The sequence below is a fragment of the Lolium perenne genome, chromosome 3 (genome assembly GCF_019359855.2).
Source record: "Lolium perenne isolate Kyuss_39 chromosome 3, Kyuss_2.0, whole genome shotgun sequence".
NCBI lineage: Eukaryota > Viridiplantae > Streptophyta > Magnoliopsida > Poales > Poaceae > Lolium > Lolium perenne.
In genome coordinates, this window is record NC_067246.2 from 246,544,654 (window position 1) to 246,558,657 (window position 14,004).

General features: G+C 49.8%; 2 protein-coding genes across 2 annotated transcripts; both read left to right on the forward strand.

Moving 5' to 3' along the window:
• Positions 1-272: 272 nt before the first annotated feature.
• Positions 273-2,484, forward strand: LOC127344597 (uncharacterized). Its single transcript, XM_051370903.2, has 2 exons — positions 273-792; positions 1,755-2,484. The coding sequence occupies exons 1-2, from the start codon at positions 524-526 to the stop codon at positions 1,969-1,971; spliced, it is 486 nt and encodes a 161-aa protein (XP_051226863.1). The 5' UTR covers positions 273-523; the 3' UTR covers positions 1,972-2,484.
• Positions 2,485-11,077: 8,593 nt separating this feature from the next.
• LOC127344598 (pathogen-related protein) lies at positions 11,078-12,481 on the forward strand. Its single transcript, XM_051370905.2, has 3 exons — positions 11,078-11,331; positions 11,502-11,933; positions 12,015-12,481. Exons 1-3 carry the CDS (start codon positions 11,185-11,187, stop codon positions 12,222-12,224), a joined length of 789 nt encoding a protein of 262 aa, XP_051226865.1. The 5' UTR covers positions 11,078-11,184; the 3' UTR covers positions 12,225-12,481.
• Positions 12,482-14,004: the final 1,523 nt, after the last annotated feature.

Genomic DNA, 14,004 nt, shown 5'->3' on the forward strand with positions numbered 1-14,004 from the left:
GATGCGGAAGTTATTCTGGCGTACGTTGGGACGGTGGCCGTAGAGCTGAAGGTGTGTTTGTTGTTGCGGCGTGTGGATGACATGCCTCCTCACTTATGTGGTTTTTGATCTCCATTTTCCTTATAAACCAGGCATCGTATAATTTGTATAGTTTTTGTACCCGAACTTTTTCTTATAAGCTTGCTCTTGTATCTAATCTAGCAGCAGATATTGAGCATTTTGTTCAAAAGAAATTGTACTGTAGTACATGTCCTCCCAACTCCTCTAGCGCCATAGCGGGACAAAGTGGCACGGTCGTATCGTACGGGAACCCGAGCACCCGTGCCAGACCGGCAGATATACCGTGAGAGCATGACACGCATGGCGTCTCCGCCGCCCTGACGGCTGGCGAACTCAGGCCAACCCATCGCCGCACACGGCCTGCCCTTCCTCGTCGCACCCCCACCCGTTAGCTTAGCCGTAAACCTCGCCGGGGCAGCTGCGGGCCTGCGGCCGACCGGCTCATCCCGGCCTGACCCAAGGGATGCGGCGAGACGCGACCGTAGCCCCGCAGCCGGTCGCGGCCGGCGCGCCGGAAATGAGGAAGGCCGAGTTGCTGGTCATCGATGTCGACGCGGGGGCTGCGGCTCACGGCGTGGCGTGCCGTATCTGCCACCTCAGCCCTGAGGGCGGCGACGGGCCTGCGACGGTTCCCGGGGCACAGGTGATCCGGCTCGGCTGTGGATGCAAGGAGGAGCTCGGCGACGCGCACCGCCAGTGCGCCGAGGCATGGTTTCGGATTAAGGGCGACAGGTATAACTCTCGCGCTCTTCCTCAGTGCTACCTCGGAGTAGTGGTAGTATGAGTTGTTGTCGAAATGCATGTTAGCTGCTTGTTGTAATTCCGCGCAGAACAGCAGACATGCACCGAACGTACCCGCGTCCTCCTGCCTCCTTTGTACATGCCAATGCCATTTGGTTAATGACAATGATCCCTACGTTAGCAGACTAGCAGAGTGACTCTTGGGTCATAACTCGTAACGCTACAGCAATTTCTGCAACGGGGAAAGCTTCAGAGTTCATATGGCCACAAGAAAAATTGTCGTTATAAGCCAAAAGCTGCTACGCAACGATAACGTAGCGATGTTGTACAGACTGTACAGTTAGTACAATTCTCAGCTAAAGCCTCTCTCGTTGTTTATGCTTGCAACGATTTAGGTTTGATAGACATAGACCTGAGGGCACATGCATATCATGTGTTGATTTCAATACCCGGGGGCAGATGGGCCTGAAGGAACTATACCTTGGTATAAGAAAGTTTTGAATACCTAAGGGCATCCATTGTTTCTTGAAAGGATAGTTATCCTGGATGGATGAAGCAAAGAACTAAATTCGTTCCTTGTGGATGCTTGTTGGGTTTGCGCTTTTCAGCCCTTAGTGTCCGTGTTTCGTGACTGTCTAAGCCTTTGTGTCACTCTCTCGACATGTGAGTGGCTTTCCCTTGGCGTTGAACAATAACTAGATATTATTGTGAGATAAACCAATTGCCTTTTGCCCTTTGCTTGGGTCAAATCAACCAATATTTTTTCACAGGCGTACCAAGCTGTTTTCTAGAATTTAGATGGCGCATTTTTCACTCAATAACTAGCCAACTATCAGGTTCCCTGTTGTTTTATAAACATTCATCCTTTGACAATCCCGTATCAACTTGTTGTGTGCTCTCTGTAACTTGCATCAAGTGACTAAGCATTCTGCTATACTTTAATTACCACACAGGCGCTGTGAAATTTGTGGTTCAGTTGCTAAAAACATCACTGGGTTGGAAGTGAAAAGATTCATGGAGGAGTGGCATGGGCAAACAATGGCAGACACCAGAATAACTATGGAAGGGGAAAGTACTTGCTCGAGGCGGCAGCCGTTCTGTAACTTGTTGCTAGCTTGCTTACTGACTGCATTCATGCTTCCCTGGTTTTTTCGTGCACATATATTCTGATTTGTACTGTTGCAACTGTGTCATGTGGAATCACACGGATTGTACATAGTTTTATTGGAATAGTCACAACACAGCTCCTTATACTTTCTATAAAAAAATCCATTTGGGTAGTTTTCCTCTTAATTTGTTACTTAAACTCCTGAAAACTCCTTTTGATAATAATGTTGATTTGAAATTCTGCAATATTCCTTTTTATTTGCAAATATAATATGATGTTGAATCAAAGGGGCTCAAGTAGGGAATTTTTGAGCATTCTATATTTATTTCGTTATCATTAGTCATTAACACATCACTCATGTTCCTTATTCCTGCTTCGCTGCTATGACTTGGCCTCTTATTATGTCTCCCCTGCTAACATGGGCAGTGAGATTATCCCTTCTGTGAAAGTGATGTGTTGTAATACAGTAGATATTATCCAAATGCACATCCTCTTGCTTCCCGAAGTATTGGACCCCTGTAAATATTTTATGAAGTGATGTGTGACATTTTGCTAACTCTTTTGTCTTCTTTTTCTGGCACAGCCTCTTGCTTCCCGATGTGTTAGACTGCGGTAACTTTTTTATGAGACAGTGGGCAGCATTTTTAACACAAACTTGTTGACTTTATTTAGCACCCTTTTATCTACCCTTTTCGTTGTAGTAAGAACTATGGCCAAGTTTTGTTGTAGCTTGTAAACCAAGAACTGCAGGTTCACACGATTCTTGCTATCGCTAACTCCCTTTTTTCTCTACTCATCTAGCATGTTGTACAAGTTTCAAAGAGGAGAGAGAGGGAGAGATCTGATCCTCATGCTATTATTTGTACCGTATGAGTTTCTGCTTTGATGAATATGTTGTTCTCTCCGTACTCCACCATCAGTCCATCATGTCTCATTTGTTCTGTTTGTGCACAGCGGAAATGCCAGAAATCTATCTTCGTCCTGCCATTTGACGTGTAAAACCATATACTACGGAGTACCATAGTTGGAACATTTGTACCTCACATCAGAAATTTAAATCTGGATGCATATAATCAAGTATCTTTCCTACGATCGGCTGGAGCCTCAGCTCATTTAGGAGGACCACTTCGCTTCTTCCCACGTCCACGAGACCTCAGATTAAGAGTTAAATACATTTACAGTCCCTGTACTTATCACGTTGACTCGATTTAGTCCTTCTAGTCTCAAACTACAGAATCGTTGCCATGAAGTTGTTGATTTGACTCGATTTCGTCCTCAACCAGCCCGGCGCTGAAATCAGGATGACATGGACGACACGTGGACATGAGATCCACTGGTAGGACGAAAAACGACATGCAATTTTATAGGTAGCCCCTCCCGCACCTTGTCCAATATTAACGGCCGCAGATATTTGCAGATCACGCCTCCCCCGGTTAAGTTTCATCCCTTGTATGTTTGAGGAACGAAAAAATGATAGAATAAGTTCTTACTTATTTTCTAACAAAGTCACACTAGACACTCATGACCATAACAACTAGATCAGCCTGTCAACTCATCAAAAATGGTAACTTTATTTCCAATCCTTGTCGTATAATCAGCTGCTGGCCTTTTGTTTTGTTGTGTCCTTGCTTACTTAGCCTCCTTTTAATTTTTGTGGAATGAAATACAATGGTGGAAGCTCTGCAGGTGCATACGATGCTGCATCATCAAGATTAAATGTGCCTACAATCTCATCGTGGTCAATGTAAATGATCACAAAATTGTTGCCAGCCTTTACAATGTCAACAATAGATGCAACATCATGCTCTCACCAGATGAACCGAAGAGCACCAGTGTCACCTAGCATATTACAAGGCAAACACCAACTTCATATCCGAGTTGCCATTAATCGCATCAATGAACATCACATTAACATAATAGTAGTCGAACCAGATAGGTTTTCCATCCGGATAACCTTTGTTCTTTTCATTCCCAACAAAAAAAATCCTGCATGGTACAACATAATTATGAAGACGGCCGTCAAGTACCCATCACTCTACTCTACAAACAGCGAAAAACCCCTAAATTTATTTCTTCCATTACTAAGAATCGAACTAACATCAAATACATGTCACTCTAATCTACGAACATCCACAGAAAGTTGACTTCTTCGAAGAAAAACCATGGCCGCGCGGTCGAGGTGAGTCTTACCAAGATACGACGATGGTTCCCCTTCATGGCGGCGGATGAGGACCATCGCCATGACCACCGGGGTTGCCTCGACGACATCTCCCCTCCTCGGACCGTTAGTCGTCTTCCGTGTCAACCGATCGCCAACACCGTCTCAGAGCGCCTCCCCATGCTCTCCGTCACCTTGCCTTTCTTCCTTCCTTGAACATACAAGGAATAAAGCTATTTGCAAATATATGTGACCGTTAAATTATTGGACGAGGTGCAGGAGGGGCTACCTATAAAATTGCATGGCATTTTCCGTCTTACCACGTGTCGTCAACGTCATCCTGATTTTAACACCGGGGCTGGGATAGGACGAAATTGAGTCAAATCAACAACTTCATGGCAACGATTTTGCTATTTGATACTAGAAAAACTAAATCGATTCGACGTGACAAGTACATAGGCTGTAGATGTATTTAACTCTCAGATTAATTGAACATCAGATCGTTATCCCCGTCCCCGTTCCAAAGTTGAAAAGTAAAAGTGGGCTACATAGCTGGAAACCAGTCATCGCTCGTCCTTAGATTAAATGAACATCAGATCGTTATACCCGTCCCCGTTCCAAAGCTGAAAGGTAGAAATGGGCTACGTAGCTGAAAAGCAGTCATCACTGATATGGGTTTGTCAACGCAGCTCTCTATTGCTGCCTCAAACTTATGTCGTGTAGAAGATAAAGGCCTTCATCTCTATAGTATTTGCTATCGCTGCCTCTGCGACATTTGTTAATTAACTTGTTGGACTATGGTAATCTTTTTATGAGACAGTGTGCGACATTTGTCAAACACTCCAAGCATTTTAAAACTTGCTAACTTTAATTAACACTTTTTTCATTTTAGTAAGAACTATGGCCAAGTTTTTCTGCAGCTTATAAACCAAGATATTGCAGGTTCACACGTTTCTTGTTATAAGTGTCACAAACTTTTTTTTTCTCTACTCAACTAGTTGGTTGTACAAGTTTCAGAGTGGAGAGAGAGGGAGAGATGTGATCCTCAGAAGACCATTTTATGTTCATGACATCCTATAAAGCTCGAGCCGGACCACTTTGCTTTCTTCCCACACATCCATCGGCCGTCGTCGTCGTCAGATTAAATAAACATATATCGTTGTTATCCCTGTCCCTGTTCCGAAGTTGAGAAGTAGAAGTGAGCTTACACGTAGCTGAAAATCAGTCAAAGCTCTTGCGGGTGGACTTGGATATGGGTTTGTCAATGCAACTAGCTGTTGCTAGCTAGCTCAAACTTATCTCCTGCAGGAGAGGAATATCGTGTCGATATTGTATTTGCTGTCGCTGCCAGTACTGCATACATAGCACCTGACGACGACATCGTTTTCTACATGCATACATGCAATGTAATCGTGTGCAAACTCCCAACGAAGCAATCGGCGCCGCCCACGGCGAGATTCAGAGAAACTGACGCCCATGCCTTCTCGTCGGAACCTGAAGCATCGTGATGTACTTGCCCCAACACGATAGTTTCTCCTCGAAATAGGCTTTCGCCCCGCTTTATAAATAAAGCCAAACGGCCGAACGATACAAGGTGATGAGGAAACCCTCTTACAAAGCAGACCAGAGATAAACTAGAAAACTAAGAAGCACCGAGCTTGCCACCAAAGATGACATGAGACTAAGGAGACCCGGGCTCCATGACAACGCCCCCAAGAAGGTAACGACGTCACTGCCGCCGCCGTTGCCAAGACCACAATGGTCTAGGATTTTCACCCGGAGCCCAAGTGAGGAGAGGGAAGCCACATCGACGCCCTCAAGAGGGTCACGACACCCTCAGGCGTCGCCGTCGATGGCGCCAAAGCGCTGGGCTTTCGCCCGGAACAACCCTCACCGCAACTGGTCCCTAAGTCTACCAGGCACCCCCGAGCCGAGCTTCTACCGCGCGATCTGGGCACTGAGCACACCAAGGCGTGTCCAGCACCAGGAGCTCCCGACGCCCACTCCTCGCCACCCTCGTGGCCCGAAGAGACGGCCATCACCACTGCCACGTCGCCCGCCGCCGAGCCGCCCGTGCAGTCCACCTTCCGGGGCCGCTGCCCCGGCATCCGCGAGCTCTGCCGGTGTCGCCAGGTCCAACGTGTGGCCTGAGAGCCTATGGAGGTAGACGGTTTGGGTCCGGATGGCAGCAACAGCCTAGCCACACGGAGGACGTCCTCCACCGCGCCGCCGGGTGCCGACCGGACGCGGTTGCGGGGACACACCAGGCCCTCAGGCCCGGCCGAGCCTGTGCTGGGCCCGTAAAGTCCCCGCCTCCACGGCTGCCGCACGTAGGCCGCCGCCGTCGCTGCCGTCTGCTCCTCCCCGTGCTACCACATCCGCTCCAGGTGACGTCGCGCCGGGAGCAGCCCGGCCCGCCCAAGTCCAGAAGGGCCCCGCCTGGGCCCAGATCTGGGCCGGTGGATCCCGGCCGCCGCCACTGAACCGCAACGCCCCGCCGCCCTGCGCCGACGCGAGACGAACCTGCCACACCGCGCATCACCCGCCGCCTCCATAGCCAGACGCCACGCAGCGCCGCCGCCGAGGGTGAGGTCCACCGTGCACCGCCGCCTGACCGCCAGCCCCGCCTGGGGAGGACCTGCGCCGGGTAGAAGAAGAGCCACCGCCGCCGGCACCGCCCGGGCTTTGCCCGGCGGCTCCCGCCGGCGGCGGCAGCGAGGGGAGGGTGGAGGAGGAGGGACGGGAGGTTAGGGTTTTTTCGCCCTGGAGTCGCTCACGGGGGAGCGACCCGAGGGACGGGGGGGGGAGGGGGGGGGGCTCCAACGTTTGTCGACTGCCGTTAACACGATAGTTTTTTTTTTAAACATCAGGCCTTAGCCCAGCTTTAAATTAATAAAGCCACGAATGGCAGATACAAGATGCTGATAGTTCAGCTAACAGGCAACGCACACAGAGCAAAAAATACAACAAAAAACACCGCCTGAGACGAAGCCTTCATCCGTCCTCGCGCTCATAGCCTTGAAGAAGAAGTCGTGGAGTAGACACGCCTGAGAAAGGCCCTGTCTTCATCAAATCTCGACAGCACCATAGTGGTCATGAACTCCGCCTCTACCTCCGAAGAAGGCCCCTGCCTCCCCGCCTTGGATCGAAAGGCGTCGAACCATCGGAAGGTAGAACAGCTCACCCTAGAGCATGCAGGAAGAACTGACCAAAAGGGCTGCCGGGAGCCGACCATCGAGCAGGATCAAAACTGCACACGAGCTGTCCACGCACATCGTCATCCTCAGCACCGAACACTCATCAAGAAGCAAGCTTTAGGGCGAAGCCGCCAAAAGAAGACACGACCAAGATAATGGCACCAGAACCACCATTGTAGGCCGCAGCCGACCATGGTAGAAAGCCGCCACCATTGAACGCCGCCACCAGGTGCCCACGAACCGCCGTTCACCTCCCACCGTCCCAAGACGACGCCTCCAAGGAGGACACGACGTCAGAACGCCGCCGCCGCCCAATCCAAGAGATTTAGGTTTTCACCCGGGAGGAGGGAGGAAGGGGATAGGGTTGGACCTCAGCATCACCTCCAAGGAGTGCGCCCGGAGCGCCCTTGACGCCGTGGCCGCCTCCGCCGGCCAAAGGTTTCCCCGGACCAAAGCCCCAGCCCCGCACACCGCGACTACCCACCAGATCCGGCGAGGTCATGTCCGGAGGCATCGGGATCGGAACAGCACAGGCACGGGCCACCGTCTTCAGATCTGACCGGAGGCCGACGGGGCAGCCACCGCACCGCGACCTCACCACACCCTCTCCTCGCCGCCCCTGCAGCCAAGAAGAGGAACCACCAGCATCAGCGGGCGCCTCCTGCCGCCGGAACGGCGCCGCCCTCCCCAAGCGAGGCCGCCGCCCCAGATGCCCGAGCTCTCCGCGAGGACCGCGAAGCAGCGAGATCCCGGCCGCCACCTTCCTTGGCGGCCGCGCGCGGATTTCCGGGCGGCCACCTCCGGCGGCGGCGAGGAGGAGGGAAGGAGAGGGGAGGGCTAGGAGGTCTAGGGTTGGGGGTCCTCCGGTGTCGCCCCAAGCGGGAGCGACACGGGAGGAAGGGGGCCTCGTCCCTTAACACGATAGTTTCTGGACGGTGCTTTTTTGCGGCCGTTTGTTTCGGACGGGCTCGTCTAATACAGCAACAAAGCGCCACCGAAAGTAGAGACACAGCTGCAATACGTTTTGTAGGGGCATTATTTTACCAAATGATGATGGTGCGCAACCTGTGCTACGTCGAAAGGTTTGCTTTGCCGTACTACTTTTAAATGGGGCTTAGCAGCCGGTGCATATGATGTTATGCCATCAGATTAGATGTCCTAACGAGGTTAACCTGGCTCTGTCAGTATAGGTGCTTGGGCGGCGGTGCATTTAAACCAAGAATTTTGTTTACTAGTGCAGTAAGTACACTTCATTCTGCTAGTGCCATCGAGAGGTTTAGAACGAAAAGTTAATTTCCTGGAAAATTCATGATCAGTGACACAGAAAATGGACTTTCTTTAAATCTCAACACAAGGAAAACCTTAGTGCAAAATGATTTATACTCGTAAGAAAAAAAGTATCGATCCCACCTTTGGTTACTCTTCCCGCTTTTTGATCCCAGATTTGCAATTTTCCTTTTTGTATTTTGGATTGTGCTGTTAGAATTCAGGAACAAAATGCCACCGTGTGGTAGCGGTAGGGGCATACTTTTACCAAATGATGAGCTTAACTTGAGCGACATACAAAGGTGTACCTGCAAGAGGGTGATCATAGGATCTACTACTCAATTAAATGGGGCTTAGCCGCCAGTGCATATGATATTATGCTGTCAGATCAGATATCCAAACAAGAGTCTAACCATGCATGTCTGCACATGCGGTGCTAAGACGCCAGGCGCACATTACACTGGATTGGTTAAATCTAGAATTTGTCAAAGCGTATGCACGTCATTCCGTTGCATGAGCGGCAGCAGGACGGGGGTGTCGGCGGTAAACTGGTAGGGCGGCGAGGGTGCTATTGGCTAGCCCAACGACGATGACAAGCTTAACGAGATAGCTCGGATCATAGGGGTACATATCTTTTCGAAAAAATAGGGTGTATATATAGTTGCACACCTAGTGCTAGCTATCACACGTCAATTGGTCTAGCAGGCTTTGCGGAGTGTGGGCTAGATTTGTTGGTGTCCTCGTTACTCCAAGTAGACCATATAAATTGTATTTATAATTTGTAACTCTAAGCTAATAAGATCTATAAGAAAATTTGTAATATAATATCTATGAAATCTGTTTGAACCAAATAGGTCTATGCTAGACAGAAAGTATAATGGGACATTTGCATTGCTAGAATTTTGGGGTTCTTGTTTGTCGAAAAAATCACATTTGAGAGAAGAACAAAGGTGTATACTCCTTAAACCCCCACCCATGCATGTTGCATTCAACCTATGATCAAAATATTTCCCGCAAAAAAAAAAACCTATGATCAAAATATAGTCCATTTCAATTTTCAGCTGCGAGCGCACACGCCAGAGTAAGTATGTTGTATATTTCATATGCACAACTTTTGCCATTTAAAACCCTGCCATGATGCATCCCTAAAACTTCAAAAAAGGAAGAAAATAGAATCAGCTGAGAGCTCCTGGACGGCTAGATGGTAGATTCACCGCTTGTTATATACTCACATGACACTACAATGAGAAAAAACTATCTTACACCAAAAGGTCCATACATAAAGAGACCAAACCGGTAGAGCAAGGAAAAGAGAGCGACGGGAGGAGATAAAAAAACGATCTAGGTTTTCCTGTCCCCTCGTCGATGACGCCGGCAGACCGTCCCGCCTCCGATGGCCCTTTGGATCCTTGGAGGTGCGGCTAACCATGGGTCCTCACTGCCGCGTGGGTTTCCATTCTTTTTTAGGTACTTGTAGTGTCTTCTTTAGGATGGTTAGGTGGTGGTGATATCCTCAAGGAAGAATAAGGTCATATCTGCCCTATTGTTGCTCTGTTGGTGCGCGTAGCATCGACAGAGGGCACATGGAGTTATGTTTTCCGGTGGATCTAATGGGTTTCTGTTTTTCGTGTTCGTCACTGTGGTTATGCACGATTCTCATTATTGGAGATGGTTGATACTATGGTGTGATAGTCTTTTAGGATCTTAGCACGACGATTTCTCATATGTCTACTACAACAAGCTCTACTTTCACAAGCTTTGACCGACTACGAAGATGGAGGGTCGAGGAAGTATGTGCGCCTTCGGCTGGGTCCAGTCGTCGCTAGGTGGTCGAATCACGTATTTATAATTTTTAATACTTTTTGTACTAGTTTTTGATGCTTATTGATAGATCGGTGTTACTTTTCGAAATAAAGTTCATAATAGCCATCAAACCACAAACACCTCAAATGAATCCATTACTCCCTCCAATTCATATTACTACTTAACATTAATATAAATATATCTGGACATATTATAATTGTAGATGCATTTATTTTAGTAGTAAATAATATGGATCGGAGGAAGTACAAGTTTTACACTGGTAAAAGCAGGGTGGAAGGACTCAGTCACACACTCACATTTTCCTATTGCCAAAAAGATGGCACAATCAACGGCGAGCACACACCCTACGGCACTCTCCACAATCATCGCGCATTGGGCCGACGAACCTGCTGATGGCTGTTCGTCAACAAAGAAACGAAAAAGAATGTTGTTGATTATATCAACGAGGAGTAAAATAACACAAGAGTAACACCGAGGAGTCAAAGGTAGAGTGCTCAGAGTGGACCCTCTTTTACCTCCGCATGGAAAACTTTGGAATGAGAAACAAAGTTTTTGCAGGTAACAATTGCGTAGCTGGTAGGGACGACCGTCAATACGTGCAGCATCGTGATTGGGCGAGCTCTGATCTGGTCGACGCGACCATGTTTATTAAACGATCTTCTTACTAAACGGAGCAAAATCTTTCGGACGATCACCTTTAAAACCCGCACCGATCTACCGCATAATCGCATTCAACGGCGAGCGCACACACGAGAGCAACCCACGGCACTCCAGTCTCCACGCCGTTCAGAGCCCAACGGGTTGTGAATCGGCGCGCGCGTCCGACGACGATGGCGGCACCAGCGGGCGACTCCTCCGGCGGCGACAGGTACAGGTCTCACCTGGCCGGCGAGGGCGAGAAGGACACCGTGTGGCGGCACGGCGCGCCGCCGACGTACGACGCCGTGAACAGCCTCTTCGAGTCCGGGAGGACGCAGGTAGTACCTCCTTCCTTCCTTCGATCTTCACGCGCGCCCCATGAATCATGTCCGCCATCATGCGGAAGAAACGGCTCCTGATTTGTCGTGTGCATGAATCGATTCCTTTTTATAATTACATTAATTACGAATGGCTCTGCATCTGCATGCTTGATCGTTGTCTCCTGCAGGAATGGCCCAAGGGGTCGCTGGAGGAGACGGTGCAGAACGCGATCAAGACGTGGGAAATGGAGCTCTCGCACAAGGCCCGCCTCGCCGACTTCAAGTCCGTCAGCCCTGGGAAGTTCACCCTCTCCGTCAACGGCGGCCGCGCCCTCACGGGGGAGGAGACGCTGGCCGTGGGCAGCTACAACGCGCTGCTCGCGGGCCCGATCCTCCCGGCCACCGGCGCCTACGACGCCGCCGCAGAGACCTTCGAGTCCTCACACGACCTCTTCCGCTCCGCCTTCCCGCGCGGCTTCGCGTGGGAAGTCGTGAAGGTCTACTCCGGCCCGCCGGTCATCGCCTTCAAGTTCCGGCACTGGGGCCACATGGAGGGACCCTACAAGGGCCACGCCCCCACCGGTGATAAGGTCGAGTTCTACGGCGTCGCCGTCCTCAAGGTAAGCAACATATATATCCTTTTGAGCTGATCTTGGCATGTACACGCTCAAACTGATTGGACTGTGGTCAACTGTGCGCAGGTGGACGAGCAGCTGCGGGCGGAGGACGTGGAGGTGTTCTACGATCCAGGGGAGCTTCTCGCCGGGCTTATAAAGGGCGCCAAGAACGAGGACGACGGGGAAGCGGCGGCGCTCGCTGGCAGGCTCAAGGAAGCGGCTACCGTGTCGGCATCCACTGCTGACCCGCCGCAGCAGGCCTGCCCCTTCCTTGGCTCCGCAAAGCAGGAGTGATCGGTCGAGTGGCCCGAACCAACAAAACGTGTCCACCCTCCACTCTTCAGGGCTTTGCTGTTGCATCGCGGTTTCGCTATCAGATAGATCATTTCCGTCAGCTTTTGACAAGGACTGAAAGTTCAGTCCAACGTGTAATTGTACTCCCGATCGAGTGCTCCTTTCCTTTGGTTTCAAGGTGTCTGTGTCATCGGAATTCAATAGCAGCACCAGCTTTGCGGAAAAAAGTACCTCTTGATCGAGTGCCTTACCTGAAATCGGGCGTGCTAATTTCATGGTCTCTGTCTGAATCGAATTGTGCCTGCCTGGGAGAAAATCATGCGTCTCAACGAAATCCTTAAAGTTAAGGGCACATAATTCCACTTATTTGGAGAAAACAAAGGACAAATAAAAGAAGAGAGCGAGGACATGATTTATTTCTAAGACCCTATAGTATTGGATCAGCGTAATTTCGACCCGTTAACTGTGAACCCGATATGTTCATAAAAATATCTCCGAACCCGACACTTTTGCCCTTCGATTCTCAATAGTGTGCACTTTTGGATTCTCAAAATAGTTTTCACCGTCACAACAATAAAAAGAGAGAGGCAGGAGGAGATAAAAAGCCGATCTAGGTTTTCCTGTCCCCTCGCCGACGATGCCGGCAGATCGTCCCGCCTCCGGTGGCCCTTGAATCCTTCGAGGTGCGGCTAACCATGGGCCCTCACTGACGTGTGGGTTTCCATTTGTCCATTTGTCAATTCTGTCAATAACAATCTTATTTGTTTTCACATGACTGGTCACAAATCATTGTACCAACAATTTTGCAATTACCTGCTCTTACACTAAATAACTGGTACAACCGTGTTAAAACCTGATTAAACTACCGACGGATGAGTTTCTACGGCTACGCTGTGCAAATGCTAGGCAGGCGACGCGACGAAGTGCGCTATCTGCCTAGTGCCCTCGTAAGGTTGTACTTATCATGGAAAGCAAGCTAGCATACCCACACTTTTAAGTTAGCGATCGATCCATTGGCCAGCGATCGCCGATCTAGGACAGACGCGTACATGCGTGGGTGCCTATGAGTACACACGCGAGTACGAGTCCAAGCGCGGGTGATGTCCATTTTTTATAGCTAGCAATTTTGGATGGAAGTACATGTGTGATCCTCCAAGCGCCACGTGATGTGTTGTCCCTAGTCCAGTTCCTTTGCGAAACTTAGCCTCCACCTACTCATGTCCCACAACTTAAATTTAAATGGACGCGACTAGCGAGCCCCCGAGGGCCTGGTACGCCGTTCCAGCCCCCGTTCCATTTAAGGAAAGTTTTCCCCGGGACCATCCTCCCACGTCCAAAAAAGGAAAGGTGCAAATTAATGAGCGGGGACTTGTCCCCCCGAGCGGGAATTTCGGCCCAGATGCCCCAGACCAAAAACAAAAGCACCGACCAGCCCCAGATCCCAGACAAAAACTAGTCTTCCTCACCCCCGTTCTCTTCCTCCTCCCTACAGCCTTCTTCCTCCTACAGCACACCAGATCTGTCTTCCTCCCTGCAAAATCTCCATGAAAACTCCCTGAATCAGGCAAAGCAGGCATCTGAAAGCTTCAAATTCGTGCATCCTCCAGATCAAAAAGGTACTTTTCTTAACCAGAAATCACCAGCCCCTGCTCCCTACAGCTTCAGCATCCTCCAGATCTGTGGATTCCCTGGAGCAAAACTGAAGGGGATTCCCAGGAGCAAAACTCAAAGGGATTCCCAGGAGCAAAAAGCTATAGGGGATTTCCAGATCTGTGCCTTC